Source organism: Labrus bergylta, chromosome 15, assembly GCF_963930695.1.
Source record: "Labrus bergylta chromosome 15, fLabBer1.1, whole genome shotgun sequence".
NCBI lineage: Eukaryota > Metazoa > Chordata > Actinopteri > Labriformes > Labridae > Labrus > Labrus bergylta.
Window position 1 is genome coordinate 26597400 of NC_089209.1, and position 15752 is coordinate 26613151.

A 15752-nucleotide genomic window follows, 5' to 3' on the forward strand; every position below is an offset into this window, starting at 1 on the left:
TTACCTCCACCTGATGCCTACATGGCTACTGTTGAATTTTCCAGAGTATTTCCTGCTTTGTTTACGCACCGGCTCACTTTGACTTCATACACAAAAGTGTCTTGGGGGCTGGCAGGAAAGATTCTGGGTTAAGTTTCTTTAAAATGTTGTCCGTTTACGTTCACACATGCAGCTCATCTCAGCTCATCAGAGAGAGAGAGAGAGAGAGAGAGAGAGAGAGAGAGAGAGAGAGAGAGAGATGGCCGCTTCAATGACTTCAGCCTCTGTATATTGAGCAGATCATATTAACCATGTATTAATACCAAGTATTTCTATCCCCCACCCTCACAAATGTCTCCCTCTCCATGATGGCACTTCATCACCGTGCTCATCATGGTGCTCCTCACCTGAAGGGTCAGCCTCCTCCTGAAACTGAGATGAGTGACATCAGAGTGCAGGCAGTTATCTCAGAGACAGAGGGGGAGATGAACACAAAATATCTTCTCTTCTTATTTCAGTGACCACACCCTTTAGATTCAGTGCCAGTCTCAGGGATACAAATGAATAATTCAGGAAAAAGAAATGAATATGGACAAACTACACACACACACACACACACACACACACACACACACACACACACAGCAATGATATTTAGGGCAGCAGCAGCGATGTGTCTCTCTCTGTATCCGGGGTATAAATAATAAATTGCATCCAGGAAGTACAAACCAGTCGGCCATCCCATCAGGTGGAGTCCCACCACATCCTGTACGCAGCTGTCTCTCTCTCTCTCTCTCTCTCTCCTTCTCTCCTGCTGCTCCTGCTGCTCCTCTATCTTTATCTGCCTTCTATCTCGTCACTTTGTTTTTCTCCTCCTTCTTTTGTCTGCATCCAGCTCTCATCCTCCAGATCTGTCGTTCTTTCTCTTGTCTCTTATGGTCAACCCTCCCTCTCTCTCCCTCTCTCTCTCCCTCACTCCCTCCCGCTCCTCTTCCTTTGTTTCCATTAATTATAATCTATTGGAGAACCGGCACACAGAACAACCACACCCAGCGTTTCAGCATTACCTCAAGGGAGAGAGGCGTCCGGATATGATGGCGTCAGATTACAGAGGCTGAACGACCACACGGGAGAACTGCAGGGAGAAGAAAGGCTCAATGTTGTGTTTATGAAAGCCAGACACGTTGTATCTTCTCCCGGTCAAACTTCAGGAGCATCGCTCTGAGCTCTACAGACCTCCAGCAGGGTGGACGATGCAGAGCTAAGGAACAGGAAATTGAAAGAAGAACTCTGAAGCCTGGGCTATGGTTTTGTATGTAAGCCCTCGGGATTGTGCAGGCGGAGCTTGCAGCGAGGCAGTGGTCGCACTCAGGCCTGGCAGCGGGTCCGACGGGGCCCCACACGGACTGTGGCGCTACGTTTGCTGCCAGAGGAGGCCAATGCTGACACTGTCCTCATGTAGGTATATACAAATAGAAGAGGACAAGGTGTGTGTGTGTGTGTGTGTGTGTGTGTGTGTGTGTGTGTGTGTGTGTGTGTGTGTGTGTGTGTGTGTGTGTGTGTGTGTGTGTGTGTGTGTGTGTGTGTGTGTGTGTGTGTGTGTGTGTGTGTGTGTGTGTGTGTGTGTGTGTGTGTGTGTGTGTGTGTGTGTGTGTGTGTGTGTGTGTGTGTGTGTGTGTGTGTGTGTGTGTGTGTGTGTGTGTGTGTGTGTGTGTGTGTGTGTGTGTGTGTGTGTGTGTGTGTGTGTGTGTGTCCGTCCGTGGGGAGAAGATTCTCTAAGCTGATGTCTAGTAGAAAAACTAACTTGAGATATTCTTGTTGAGATTCTTTAATGTCCCTCTGCCTCTCTTTTACTCTCTCCTCAGTCCCTTGAGCTCTTATCAGACACATCGTCCTGCTGACGAGATGAGATTTTTCAAATGCTCTTCTTCCCCGAGGTGTATTTTAATATCATATTGTGATCCCATGTCCAGCTAATAGAGTGAAGGACGGCCCAGTTTGTCTTTGTTCTCTGTGTGTATATCACCTAGCTACCTCTCTTTGTGCCCTATGTCTTTTCCCTTTTGTCTCCTTTTTCACCGAGTGTTTTTGTAAGCGGTCCAAGCTTAAGTGCTGTTGTCTTGGTTCATTGGATCAATTTGGATCGTTTAAAACAAGAAGGTCAAATGACTGAATGTTTGTGGGAGGAGTCTTTATAGTCAGAGAGTTTTAATGTTAAAGTTTAGAAACTGAAGATAAGATGCTGAAGTCTCTCCTGATGAAATTGCTTGCTGCTTTGAAGGAGCAATCAGTGAGATGTGTAGTGGCTGAAATGGTAAATTGACCTTACTATCTGATCAGACATTAAGGAAACATGCTATGTTGAAGTACTGTCTTCTCTGACAACAATGCAGCAGCCAGTATGTCCTCCTTCTAACTTTAGATTCTGCTCCTGAATGCTCTGGATTTGTTTGGACCAGAGAAGGTAGGCACTTATAAGGCACCCCCACACAGCTCTCTTATGTTTCAATCTGGACTGCAGTACCCATTTTAAACACTAAGTGTCACAGTGACATATTGCTCCTTAATGAGAAAATAATGCTTAAACGAATGTGAGGCCCGTCAGATCTGTCAGTCTTCCCTCCTGAGCAGCGTTCAGGGCTGTGGCCCCGCTAGGCTGCTGTCTGCGTTCTATCATTAGCACATGAGCTCTATTAGAGCAGACAGTAACACAATTACACTCACAGGCAGCGGAAGATGGAGACAAGAGACCATGTCAGCAATTAAAGTGGCAGATTTGGACTGCCCGTGGACTCTGCTTAATTCAATAGTATTTATTTTCTTCCATATGAGGGAGAAACCAACAAGATGTTAATGAGAGGAGATGATCTGGATGATTATGGCTGATACAGAGCTTTGTGTGTAATCGGTTATTCCTCATTTCCTGGAGACAAAGCTACACATCATTATCTCTCTGTTTCATTCTGTGGTATCAGTAATTGTCCTGAAGCAGAAGTCGGACTCTTGACATAATTGTGATTGTTCCTGTTTCTTCACACATCTAATTTTAAAGGTCTCATATTCTCCTCCTCTTCAACTAGTTTAAATAAGTCTCAGAGCTCCACAAAACATGTGTGTGAAGTTTCTTGTTCTAAATCTACTCTGATCCTGTATTTGATCATGTCTATAAACCTCTCTATTTCAGCCCTACTCAGAACAGGCTGTTTCTGTGTCTGTACCTTTAAATATGTAAATGAGCTGTGTCTGACCACACCCCCTCTCTGGAAGGGCTTGGGTGTCTCAGTCTTTCTTGCTTCATGTCCTATTGTTTACAGTGAGAAGGCAGACTCAGAAGTCAGAACAAACACCTAGCTGTGGGAGTGTCACCCACCTGGGGGAGGGGTTACTGCCCTTTGTGATGTCATGAAGGGAAAATCTCCAAACGGCCTGTTTGAGCACACATTTTCTGAAAAGTGGAGCAGGCAGAAGATGGACAGGATGAACTTTTCTCATCATTGGGGGGTTTGTAGACATGTTTTTGTTAGAGGAACATGGTGAAGTGTATTTTACATAATATGTGACCTTTAAATCAAACATCTTTACTGAAGATTCTGTTAGTATGACCCATACGATGGTAATAGGGCATTGACCAGAGACTATTTTCTCTGTAGGCTAGGTAACACTTTATTTCTGTAACTTTCTTTCTTTGAGTTAATCATGCACCTGGCTGAAAACATAATGTATAACCATCAAGGCTCTAGGCGTCCCCCACACTCTTTTCAGCCTTTTTCTTACAGGCATGTCTGTAAATGTTCACTTCAGCATAGTCTGCCCCTGAACTCTGATTCAGTTACCTGGTCACATATGCACCTCATTGGCGATGCTTTTCCCTGTTAGATGGAACAAGACATGACAACAGGGAAGAGGTGGATAGGGCAACAGAGTCTGACACTTTGATGACAGATTCTGCCTCAAATTAAGCGATCACCAATTGGTCAAACTAGGATCAAGCAATAGTAGCGTTCCTTTGCTCTTCAGCATCGTGATGTAAACGTCCTACCATGCCTGCTTGCTCACCTTGACTTCACGCAGAAGTTGTACTTAGTTGTACCTCTTACTGACTGGAAATCATAAGTAAGAAGTCGTCAGGAAAGGCTGAATACCTGCCTGATATGAAGTCTGAAAAAAAGAGATGAATAAGTGTTAACTGTCAATCGCCTGGCTGTGTGTGTGTGTGTCAGTCACACATCTTGACATCAACATTATAACAGACAGCTGTTAAGTAGTGTTAGTGAGTCATCCTGTTACAACACACACTCACACATGTACACACACACACACACACACACACACAAGACTTCAATGCTCTATAGATGTTCAGCTTCCCCTCAGGGAGTTTGCTGCTCAGGGAAAAGGAGAGCTTACATAAATGTCAGAGTCACAGACAGATGTGGTTCACCAACAGAAGTGTCACGCACACACACACACACACACACACACACACACACTTGTCTTTCTCATTTAGCTCTTCCTATAGTTTCTCTCAGTGTTTCTCTGAGGGATCTGTTGATCAGTTCTTAATAGAAACAGAAGAAACAGAAATGTACTCCAGAGGTCTCCCGTGTAACAAAGTCTCTGCAGTAGATGATCAATGTCCATTAAAATTAAAAAAAAAAAACACATAAAGAGGTGTCGTTACAGTGCTCTTGAATTATCTGACTCAGGGCTGTCATCTTCTTTTTTACAGCAAAAGTAAAATCACTCCTAATAACTGCGGGGCAACTTGTGTGAGGGCTTTTTATTCAAAAGCAGTCAACAGCGTGTGTGTGTGCGTGTGTGTTTGGTACACAGAGGGGGAATAGAGCACCATGTCGGTCCATCTGGCTCTTGTTTGGTTGTGCAGAAACGTTAGCTCATTAGCAGATGTAAATGAGACAGTGATGTCTGGTGTCCCTTGTTGTTGTGCCAGAGGCCGCTCGGCCTGTTTCACAGTTCACCTTAAGAATCTTCTACAACACGCTGTACCTACTTTAACCTCTGAGTGAGTCAATGTCCACCCTAAACCCTCCCAGACCTGAACAGGATCCTGCAGTGTGTGAGTCTGTGAGGGCAGAGATGTGCATTTTAATAGTCTCTTCTTCTTAATTAAATCAGAATAATGGGAGTTTGTCTCAGTCAAGAGGTAATACACGATGTCTAAAAGATGTCTAACATGAGCTGTGTGTGTGTTGCCCTCTGCAGGCCCCACATTGCCCAGACAGGCCCCCCAGGTACAGAATGGACCCACACCAGAGGAGATGGAGCTGCAGAGAAGGTAAGAGCAACACAACCACTAACAATGCAAACATACTGATTCATACTTCTACGTCGAGTCTACACCTTAGTGTCCATCAGTATTAAATAATCTATTCATTCACGTTCATACCCCGCTGATGCAGCAGAGGGAGCAACTTGGGGTTAGGTGTCTTGCCAAAGGATACTTCAACATGTTCACAGGAGGAGGCAGATTATCTGATTGAGAGACGATTGTTTTGAAGATCGACGTCTTTCAGGATTCTTGTTGTAATCTCGTTCTTTTCTGTGAGAGTAACAAGCGGAGCCTAAAAGATAAAGTTCACACTTTACCCCAAAATATGAAGATGAAGCTTTTACTGCAAGTTTCACGGCCGCCTGCTAGAGTGATCCAATTGTGTACTCAAAAAGTATTTGTCCCCGTTAGTAAGAGGTAAAAAAAAATATAGAGGGTGCATGTTTAAAGACTGGTTGAACTGGTCTGGATTTATAGGGAAGTTTGTTCACCTTGTGAGGCACTGGTGTTTCTTCTATCTCTATCTCATGCTCTCACACACACACACACACACACACACACACACACACACACACACACACACACACACACACACACACACACACACACACACACACACACACACACACACACACACACACACACACACACACACACACACACACACACACAACCTTCCATGCCAGCGGTTGTTTTTCTTCTCCATACAAGGCCACTCGTTCCCTCAGGTAATAATGAAGCTCTAGAACAGCAAGGTATCACACACACACACAAACACACACACACACACACACACATACACACACACACACACACACACACAGAGCTGTGTTAATGGAGGCCAGCTGTTAGCCAAGGTTTGGAACCTGTTCACTCTGCATCAGTGGTTTTATTAGAACTTGTTTCTTACACACTCTCACATGCAAACAGAGGAACCTGGACATGCTTACAAACAGCTTTGACTTCATCAACGTGCCTGCACACAGTTGTAGACAGACGACTCCAGACGGAGGCACAACATGGATGTTTTGAGTTGAAGAGTCAAGGTGAAGCACCCCGGATGCCACACAAACGTTGGTGTAGGTGGAGGAGAGGTTTCTTATGGCTGTTTGAGGGGTGAGCAGGTTCTTGAGATAGGTTGGGGCATTTCTATGGATGCAGTTAGATTTTATATTTGATGCAGTGGTGAACGGGAAGCCAGTGGAGGTTGTGGAGGACGAGTGTTATACGGTCATACTTACACACCCTCATCAGGATCCTGGCGGCGCAGTTTAGAACAAAATGGAGCTTTTTGGAGGATCTTGCTTGGGATCCCAATGAGGAGTGTGTTGCAGTGATCCAGCCTGGAGGAGATAAAGGCATGGACTAGCGAAGGAGGTGGAAGGTTGAGGTGTTTGATGGGAGCCTCAAGAGACAAATGAGGGTCCAATATCTTTTAAGACATTGCAGTGAAATAGTGAAAGGTTCCCTGAATATCTAAAAACACCATTAGGGATGAGAAGAGTGCAAGTCAACTCAAGTTTTCATCTAATGCAGAGTGAAGAGGCTGATACTTCATGTGGGACATGCATGCCCATCATCCAGGTGTCTGTTAAACCCCTCTGTGCTGATATGAAGTGTCTCTGTCTCTATGTGTGAGCTAAAGAAAAGTAGGAGAATGTGCCACTGGCCGGGTGAAGTGCTCGCTCTTCATGGGTTGTTCAGGTACATTAGGCAGCAGAACGTTTTCAGAGGAGCTCTGGTTGAAGTGTTCCAACATCTCACATCCACATGCAGAACGTCAGCAGCTAAGAGCCGGGATAAAACCAACAGAATCAGACTTTGTTTTTTAAGATTATCTGTAATGCATCAGTGTGAACAAGATTATTATTATTTTCTTCTTCAGTTTTTGGAACTGGAACTGGAACTGGAAAACATAATTAAAGCTATGTTAAACATTCAAAGACTATCCAGCTTCTCATGGTCCACCAGGAAAATCTTTGTAGCCCTTCTCTGCTATGGGGCAGATGTGTCGTAGGTCATTTTCATCGGGGTGGGGTGGCAGAGAGAATCCCTCCCATAATTCCCCACCAGCATCTCTTGTTGTTGTTGTTGTTGTTTTGATTGAGAGCCCCCTGGTGGTCGTACATACTGTGCACTTTGGGTCTGAAGTGGCTGGAAACAGTCTGAGCTGATCAGAGGAACATTTGGATTCTTTTAAATAACACATCCCTCAGGCATCCCCCACACACACACACACACACACACAGTGCAGCATTCTTCAGGTGTGACTCAGTGGTACCTCTTTGAATTTGTTTGGGGTGAACTTGAATCTGCCAGGAGAGCCTGATGGATCTGCTGCCAGCTCCTGCCTCCCTTTCTTTTTCTTTTTTCTCTTAATTTCACTCTTTTGTCACGCTCTTCATCTGTCTTTTTCTTATTCTCTTGCCCTTTAGCCCTATCTCTCTCTCTCTCTCTCTCTCTCTCTCTCTCTCTCTCTATCTATCTATCTATCTATCTATCTATCTATCTATCTATCTATCTATCTATCTCTCTCTATCTCTCTCTGCACCCTCATTCTCAGTCATGATCCATATTTAGCAGCGGATGACAGACGGGAAGCGACTGAGGTCATCTGACGATACAGAAGCCAATATGAGCCTGGCAGGAGAATGAAAAAGGAGATTTGTGGAGTAGGGTGAGAGTAGGAGAATAAAAGTGTAGAAAAGAATTGTAAGCACAGTCTCACGACCAGCTTGTAATTCAACGGGAACATACGGCCCAGGCTCTTTGTGGCCAAATGGAATCGCCAGGTTAATTTTTGGGCAGCTGTATTACATCCAATCAGCACCGTCTGTCACTAATCCTCCAAATCTTCTCAATTGTTTATTGAAGTACTGAGAAAAACATCTGGAGAACAACATCTGTTGAGTTTTTTTTTTTTTAATCCAAGCTTTTAATCAAAATATCTTCCTCAAAGCATTTCACTTTTATTTGAAACAGTAATTACTTTGTATCTCTTTAATTTAATTTGCCACCTGAGCAAACGATATCAAATCAAAACGTTTATCATATTGTAGACAATTTAATTAAAAAAAGTGGATGTTAGCCAGCAGCACATGTCAGGTATCATCGAAATTGGGCTGACAGAGATGGAATCAAATCCGCTCTGCTTCTCGGCCACATCTAATATTAGACATAATTATGACACAAGATAAGCTTTAATTGGTGCTTCACATTACCCCTGCTTAAATCCTATTCTTTAATCGTCACATATTATGTAAAATACACTTCTCCATGTTCCTCTAACAAAAATATGTGTCTCTAGTCTGTCTACAAACCCCCCAATGATGAGAAAAGTCCATCCTGTCCGTCTTCTTTCAGAAAATGTGTGCTCAAACAGGCCGTTTGGAGATTTTCCCTTCATGACATCACAAAGGGCAGTAGCCCCTCCCCCAGGTGGGTGACACTCCCACAGCTAGGTGTTTATTCTGCCCTCTGAGTCTGCCTTCTCACCTTAAACAATAGGACATGGAGCGAGAAAGCCTGAGCCCTCCAGAGAGGGGGCGTGGTCAGACACAGCTCATTTACATATTTAAAGGTACAGACACAGAAACAGCCTGTTCTGAGCAGGGCTGAAATAGAGGGGTTTATAGACATGATCAAATACAGGATCAGAGTGGATTTAGAACAAGAAACTTCACACATGTTTTGAGGAGCTCTGAGATTTATTTAAACTGAAGAAGAATATGTGACCTTTAACAATAAAAATACTTGGTCAAGGTTTTTCATGACCGATGTGACCTTCACAGTTTGGTCAAATGATTTCAAAATAGTTAATGGACTTGACCTTGTATATATTTTTTCTAGTCTTCTGACTACTCAAAGCGCTTTTACACTGCAGGTCACACCTACACATTCACACACTGCTATGTAAAGAGACCATCAGAGGTAACTAATCCCATTCACACGCCGCTGACATAGAAGCGGGCACAACTTGGGGTTAAGAGTCTTGCTGAAGGACACATGGGGATCGAACACAGCCGCCCCTAAACAAATGATCACATTTCAAAGCAGTCATTCACCTCATCAGGCGGCTCACTAAACATGACAGCCGACTTATGGGCTTTGCCTTCCTTCATTGAATCACAAAGCTTTTCAGTGGGGACATAAGATAGACGGAGATAAAGAAAAAGAAAGCATGTGGACAAATGGAAGTGAGGTATAGTGTTCCTTCTGTCCTCATTCCTCTCAGCCTCATTCAATAAGATCAGCTAACCACTGAATGAACCCCCCCTCATTCCTCTGTGACAACACCAGTTCAGTCCAACACATTCCCCACACATGAGTGCTCACTTGTGGGTGTCCACTCCGTGTGAGGACTGAACATTGAGACCCTTGCAATGGGATTTTCCACAGTATCAAATGACGGCATGGAGCATGATTCACATCATCTTTTCTTTTCCTCACTGTCTCTCCTCCGCCATCTATTCCATCTGTGCCCCCCCTCCATCTCATCCTTCTCTTCATGGAGACATAGATTGATGAAGAAGACGCATGGCCATGATGCTCCTGTGATGATGGATGGAAATCTTCAGTGCGTGTAAAGTATTAGATGATTCATAGACAGCTAAAGGAGAGAGCGCAGATAAACCACCTGTTCAGAAATGCAGGGTGCTACCCTCAGATTAAAAAGACATGAGCTGCAAATAATAGGCTGTGGTATAAATAGCTGTGTGGTGTGTGGGCGCAGGGGAGTGTGTGTTGGGAGAGAGAAATGTGTTGCATCGCCCCTGAATGAGAGTAAGGACGTGGATATGGGTAGAAAATAGAGGGGAAAGGATGTGAGGTGTTAGATTTGTGTTGGTGGTTTTTAGCTGCTAGTATCTTACACTGACGACATCAAACCAGCAGCTGCTGCTGATGGTGAAAAGTGTTTTGTAATGCACACTGTCACAGTTTGTCATCAACTATGTCTCACTGAAAACGCACACTCCTAAAGAGACGTGTTAGCTCAGCTCTGATCAAAGGTTGGCAACAGGACAGCATGTGTAGCGTGTATATATTCCACCGACTGGATCCTCACTAGAGTAGGTCCATATGGTCCATCTGGACTCCCATCCATTCAGAAAACCAATTTCCTGGTTCTGTGAGCCAATCAGACGAGCAGGCCAACAGATATTTTGCCAGACTTCAGCGTCCCTGGAGATTCAGTAATTATGCCAGTCGTGGCAAACTGGCAAATTCAAAATGAGACATATTTTCTTTGAACACAGACAAATAAACCTGTATGCAACAAAATACTTTAATATGGGAATAATGCTGTTAGTAAACTACAGCAGTGATGTGAAGCCCACTGACTGTGGACCCCCATTCATGATAAATTACAACAACACATGTTGACTCATCAGGGCAAATGATGTTGTTATTATGAACGGATATCAACAACAATCAAGATTTAACTTGTTAAAAAAACTGATTTAAAATAATACTTCAACTGTTATGTGTCATGAGACCATCAATGACAAGATGGCTTTTTTCTGTACTGTCTTTATGCATATATCCACTGTCATGGTGTAGGAGATAAGTATGATTATTGTGCTGACAGAAGAAAGCAGGATGAAACTTATATCAATCAATCATTATTTGTAAAGCGTCTCGAGATATCACTTGTTGTGAATTGGCACAAAAGAGCATATGGGATAATATGCGGGACAAGATAAGTGAAGAGATAAGAAGCACAGTCTCCAGGGGGCGCCAAAAATGACATAATCTGAGAGTCCGTCACAGGAGCTTTAAGTAGAAGATGTTTTTTTTTATTCCAGTGCTACACTCGTCTGTTTCACACGATGTAGACTTGGCATATTAGCCTGCCATTGGCCAAACCTTTTAGATGAAAAGTTTCCTCCATTTTTACATTCCCTGTTGCAAATGAGTCAAAACTATTTCTGAGTCAGCAACCTACTTTCTGAAAATGGCAAGTTTTTTTTTTAAAGGAAGAATATGCAACTTTTTCCAGTAGATGTCGCCGTTGAGCTAGCATGAAACCAAAGCACAGCTGTTAGGCCACACCTCCTCCACACTGAAGGGTCTGGATCTTGTTCTTAAATGTGCAAAGGGACTCCGCATATCAAATGGAGTTTGGTAATTCATTCCACCACCAGAGGACAAGAGTCTAGATTTTCTGTCCATGCAGCAGTCTTCCTTGGTATTTTGATTTTGATTGTTCCAGTGTCACCTTAGGTACCCCCCCCCCTCCACCCCCTCCACCCCAGTTTCGGCCCCTGATGTTTTTCAACTTAAGTTATTCTAGAGGAAAGGAACATGTGTATACGCACATATCTGCTTTTTGTAACATAACAATGAGTAAGGTCTTTTTACCTGCTCTTTTGTAATGTTAACAGACAAAGAGTAAGGTATTTTACCTGCTTTTTGTAAAGTGTCTTGAGATAACACTTGTTATGAGTTGACGCTATACAAAATAAATTGAATTGAATTGAATATCTATATGTGTGTGTGTGTGTGTGTGTGTGTGTGTGTGTGTGTGTCAGGATTCAGGCTGCGCTGCTGCCCACACTCCCTTAGCAACGGTTTCCCTGGCAACCCTTGTCAGGAAGCGGGTACGACGCCAGATAAACCCCACAGAAGGCTTTTCACAGCTCTGCATCCTGAGACATTTTCCTGCGAGGCAGAAAGAGAAAACCTGTTTTAGGTTCAGGCATCAGAGGCAGGAAAAGTGCAGACGGAGAGATTTCATGTGTGAGTCATTGATCTGCTCCCCTGGAGGTGATTCGATACATGAATCTTCACTATAGATAGTTAATATTAATTTTTTTTTGGCTTTTTGTGCCTTTTATACAGAGGGAGGACAGTGGACAGAGTCAGAAACCAGGGAGAGAGAGAGGGGAATGACATGCGGAAAGGGGCCACGGGTGGAAGTGAACCCAGGCCTACCGCTTGAGACGAGAGTCTCAATACATGGGACGCGCGCCCTAACCATTGCGCCAACAGCGCGCCCCAATAGATAGTTAATATTTAAAATGTTTGCTATATAAAGAGAGAACCTAAACGTGGTTGAAAAGTTTTGAGTTTGTTGGGCGGCTGTGGGGGATTCCAACGCTGACACATTTTCATAGTAAAAACTGGTTTTAAATAAGTTACTTATAAACCAACTACCTCCTCCATGTGGTCCATATGCTCAATGTTAGTGCTTGCACACTTGCAGAAAACTCCTTATCTGATTGTGATTTTTCTTTCATTGTTCCTAGGCAACTTATTTCTTTGTCTGTTAAATGGAAAGTTGAAGTCACACTAACCGGCTTGTCTTAAAGGTTAGAAAATGGATTGAGACATTATCTCTTCAAAACAGGTTTTACTCTGCTCATACATCTCATTAATATAGTCTTAAACTGTGCTCTCGCCCCCTGCTGGCCAAGAGAGAAATGCAGCTTTCGGACGAGAGAGTACTACTACACTGTCCACATGTTCACCAACATTACAATGAATTCCCAAACACGCTGCAATCACTGCTTTTATTCAAACAGTGCCTTAGAACTGAGACATCTCTCCTAGACCCTCAGACTGCGGTCATTCCCTCTAGCGGAGAGGATGGAGGTTTGTTCTGAGTGTCGGTTGAATAAGCATGGATAGTTTTGGCAGCGAGAGGAGCAGCCCTCACTTCACAGGAATGTGCATCCTGAGAAGTTATTGTTGCTATGACAGAGGCTGAAAAGTGTAGTAGCTCTCCCTCTGAGTAACGGCAGGCTCACTGTCCTCTCTTTGTCACCTGCATATACAAACCAGCTCGCCAACAAACACACGCCAAAATCCCCAGACGGGTTATTTTAAGAGATTGCTTGCACATCGTTCAGGAATTTCATGATCTACTGCGAAGAGGAATGCTGTGTTCATGTACTGTATTCATAAATCAAATGCTGAGTTGTGTGTGTGAGTGTGTGTTGCACCTTGGAAAAATGTCCAACAAATGCCGACCATATTTTACACTTGCAGTAATCCTAAAGCAAGTAGTTCACAACTCTATCGTCCTAAAGGTCAAGAGTAAGGCAGATGATGTTGATACACGCTGGTCATGAGTTGACCTCTGTTGCAGAGACTCTTTACAGCACTGTGGTTTTAATGAGGACGGTCAGGATGGCTGAATTCTGAAATAAAAACATCATGTAGGTCTGGGTGAACTTTACTGTTTCCTCTGACGATAAGGGGAAGTTGTCTGTCGGTTGCGTCACCACCACCTATTCCAGTCCTATTTATTGATGTGTATGTGGATCAGTCAGGTGTGTAGTGACTGAAATGATAAAGGTATCTTACTATAAGGTCAGACATTAATGAAACATGCTATGTTGAAGTGCTGGCTTCTCTGACAACAATGCAGCAGCCAGTATGTCCTCCTTCTAACTTTAGATTCTGGTCCTGAATGCTCTGGATTTGTTTGGACCAGAGAAGGTAGGCGCTTTTAAGGCACCCCCACACGGCCGTTTTGGACGCCCCTCAGTTTACCAGATATGAGAGCAGTTATCAGGTCAACAGGTGTCGCAGCGATATGTTAACAAACCACATATGGATGTGTAACTAAGAAGATTGGCAGTTTTCCTCCAAAGTAGCTGCTAGCCATATTGTACCTTCTGTAGCTGTTAGCGTTTGGCTGTTGGCAGCACAGCTTTCTTTGCATAGAGAAGAAGAGCAATATGGTACAAGAAAACACTGTGACATCCCCTCTGATCTGCCTGATTAGAGTGATTATTCCTATCAAAACAGCATTAAATCGAGCTGGATTTAATCATGGAGACGTTCAGCGAGGATCCCACAGGGGCTCATTTGCCTTCAGAGAGAATCTATTATTGGAATTGGAGGGAACCCCCAGGAGAGAGTGTAAACCTGCAGAGACATGGCCCTGCTGCTTCCATCAGCCTTATATCCAGGTTACCCCGTGTCTCTGTAATCACACCGACGGACCACTGGGACACCGTGGGAACTGGGGCAACTGTGTGTGTGTGGTTATGTGTCTTCAGCCAGTCAGCACTTGGTTGAATACTAATCGCCCTCCTGAATCTAAAATCCTTTTTTTCCAATATCGCCCAGATGTCCACTGACTCGACGATGTAGCTCTTCAAAGGCCGAAGTTTACCCATACCTGACATGACACCCACGACAGGCTCAACCAATCTGACTCTTGTTTGTCCTTATTCACAGAGGACCACATTCTGACAACTTTGCACTTTGTGGTGCGAGAAAATCCCAAATCAGGCTGAGAAAACAGGTCTAACCTTTTCAAGATTTCTGTTGAATGGTCTGTCTGCGTCAGATGATTTGTAATCCCTCCACCGTTTCTAAATCTTACCTGCAGTCTCTTTCAAGTCGGAAGTGCCAGAGAAACTTTTAAAGGAGCGCCTCCCCATAAGGTACTCCAGTCAGATCCACCTCACCAGAAACCTGAATCCTCTCGATTGCTCTTAGCTCCCTGAGGTGTCTGAGCTCATTCCTTTGTCCGTCAGGCTGAGCCCGGCAACACTGCAAAAGAACCTTAGATCCATTTCTACCGTATTCTGGCTACACGATGGACTATTCTGGGACTGATATGCCCCGTTAACCATCATGGTCCGCTCCATCCTCCTTGACAGGTTAACATCCACATGCCTGTATTAAATGTTTTCCCACATTCTCCACACTCTTTGTTTACATCCGAGTAGTAGAGCTGGAAGAGCAGTCCCATTAACCGCAGCCTCTGTGGCTACAGCCACATCTAGTGGCAGGTGGCTGCCCGGCATCTCGGGCCAACATATGAAAATATGAATCATTATTTTAACTGACTAGTAATTCTGGTGCTGAATAGCGAGGGTGATGGCCACGTAGTCGACTGACCCGCACATCCCAAATTGGGACTAATGCAGTTTTGCTTAGACTTTGTGGTTCTGACTCCAACCAAGTTCTGCTGCAGCTCCGTTTGATTTCAACTATCATTTTCTAAATGATGAATAATCAACTTTAGATAACTCAATAGAATTATTTCCCTCTAATGTCTTTATGAGATCATATTCAACATATAATTTCAGTTTGCTCAGCAAACTGGAGCTCTGTGCCATCTACCTCGATTTCCTTATTTTAACAGACTAATCGTGTGCTCTTCTATCTGACAAATTATCATTTTGCACATTAAATATGAACTGTGCATTTTAACTAGCATGCCTTTTTGTGCTAGTGTAGTCACTTACTTGAAAGGAGCAATTCAACTTTATGCACGTCGTGTATGTTGTACAGAGACATACTGTTTGCATATCTGCTGTCGAGTGACTCAGCGGAGGCAGAAAGGTCTCACAGCAGCCTCACGCATGCATGGGAAAAACTGTGTGTGTGAGTGTGTGTGTTGTGAGCTTGCTGATCCAAACATGTCTTGAGACTTGTGTCTGTGTCACTGCTGGAGTGAGGTTTATGTGTGTCATCGGTGCAGATGGCTGCAAAGAGAGGGAGTGTTTTGCATTAAGCAATATTA

At 43.9% G+C, this 15752-nt stretch overlaps 1 protein-coding gene across 10 annotated transcripts in view; it reads left to right on the forward strand.

Moving 5' to 3' along the window:
* enah (ENAH actin regulator) overlaps nt 1-15752 on the forward strand; it is a 128405-nt gene that overhangs the window by 83306 nt on the left and 29347 nt on the right. For 9 of the 10 annotated variants that reach the window (XM_065963868.1, XM_065963867.1, XM_065963865.1 and 6 more), the window contains one exon: nt 5200-5272. In XM_065963868.1, coding sequence (XP_065819940.1) covers nt 5200-5272 — 73 coding nt within the window. Of the gene's footprint in view, nt 1-226; nt 1438-5199; nt 5273-15752 lie in introns of those variants that run through there. The other variant, XM_065963869.1, reaches the window with a different exon arrangement.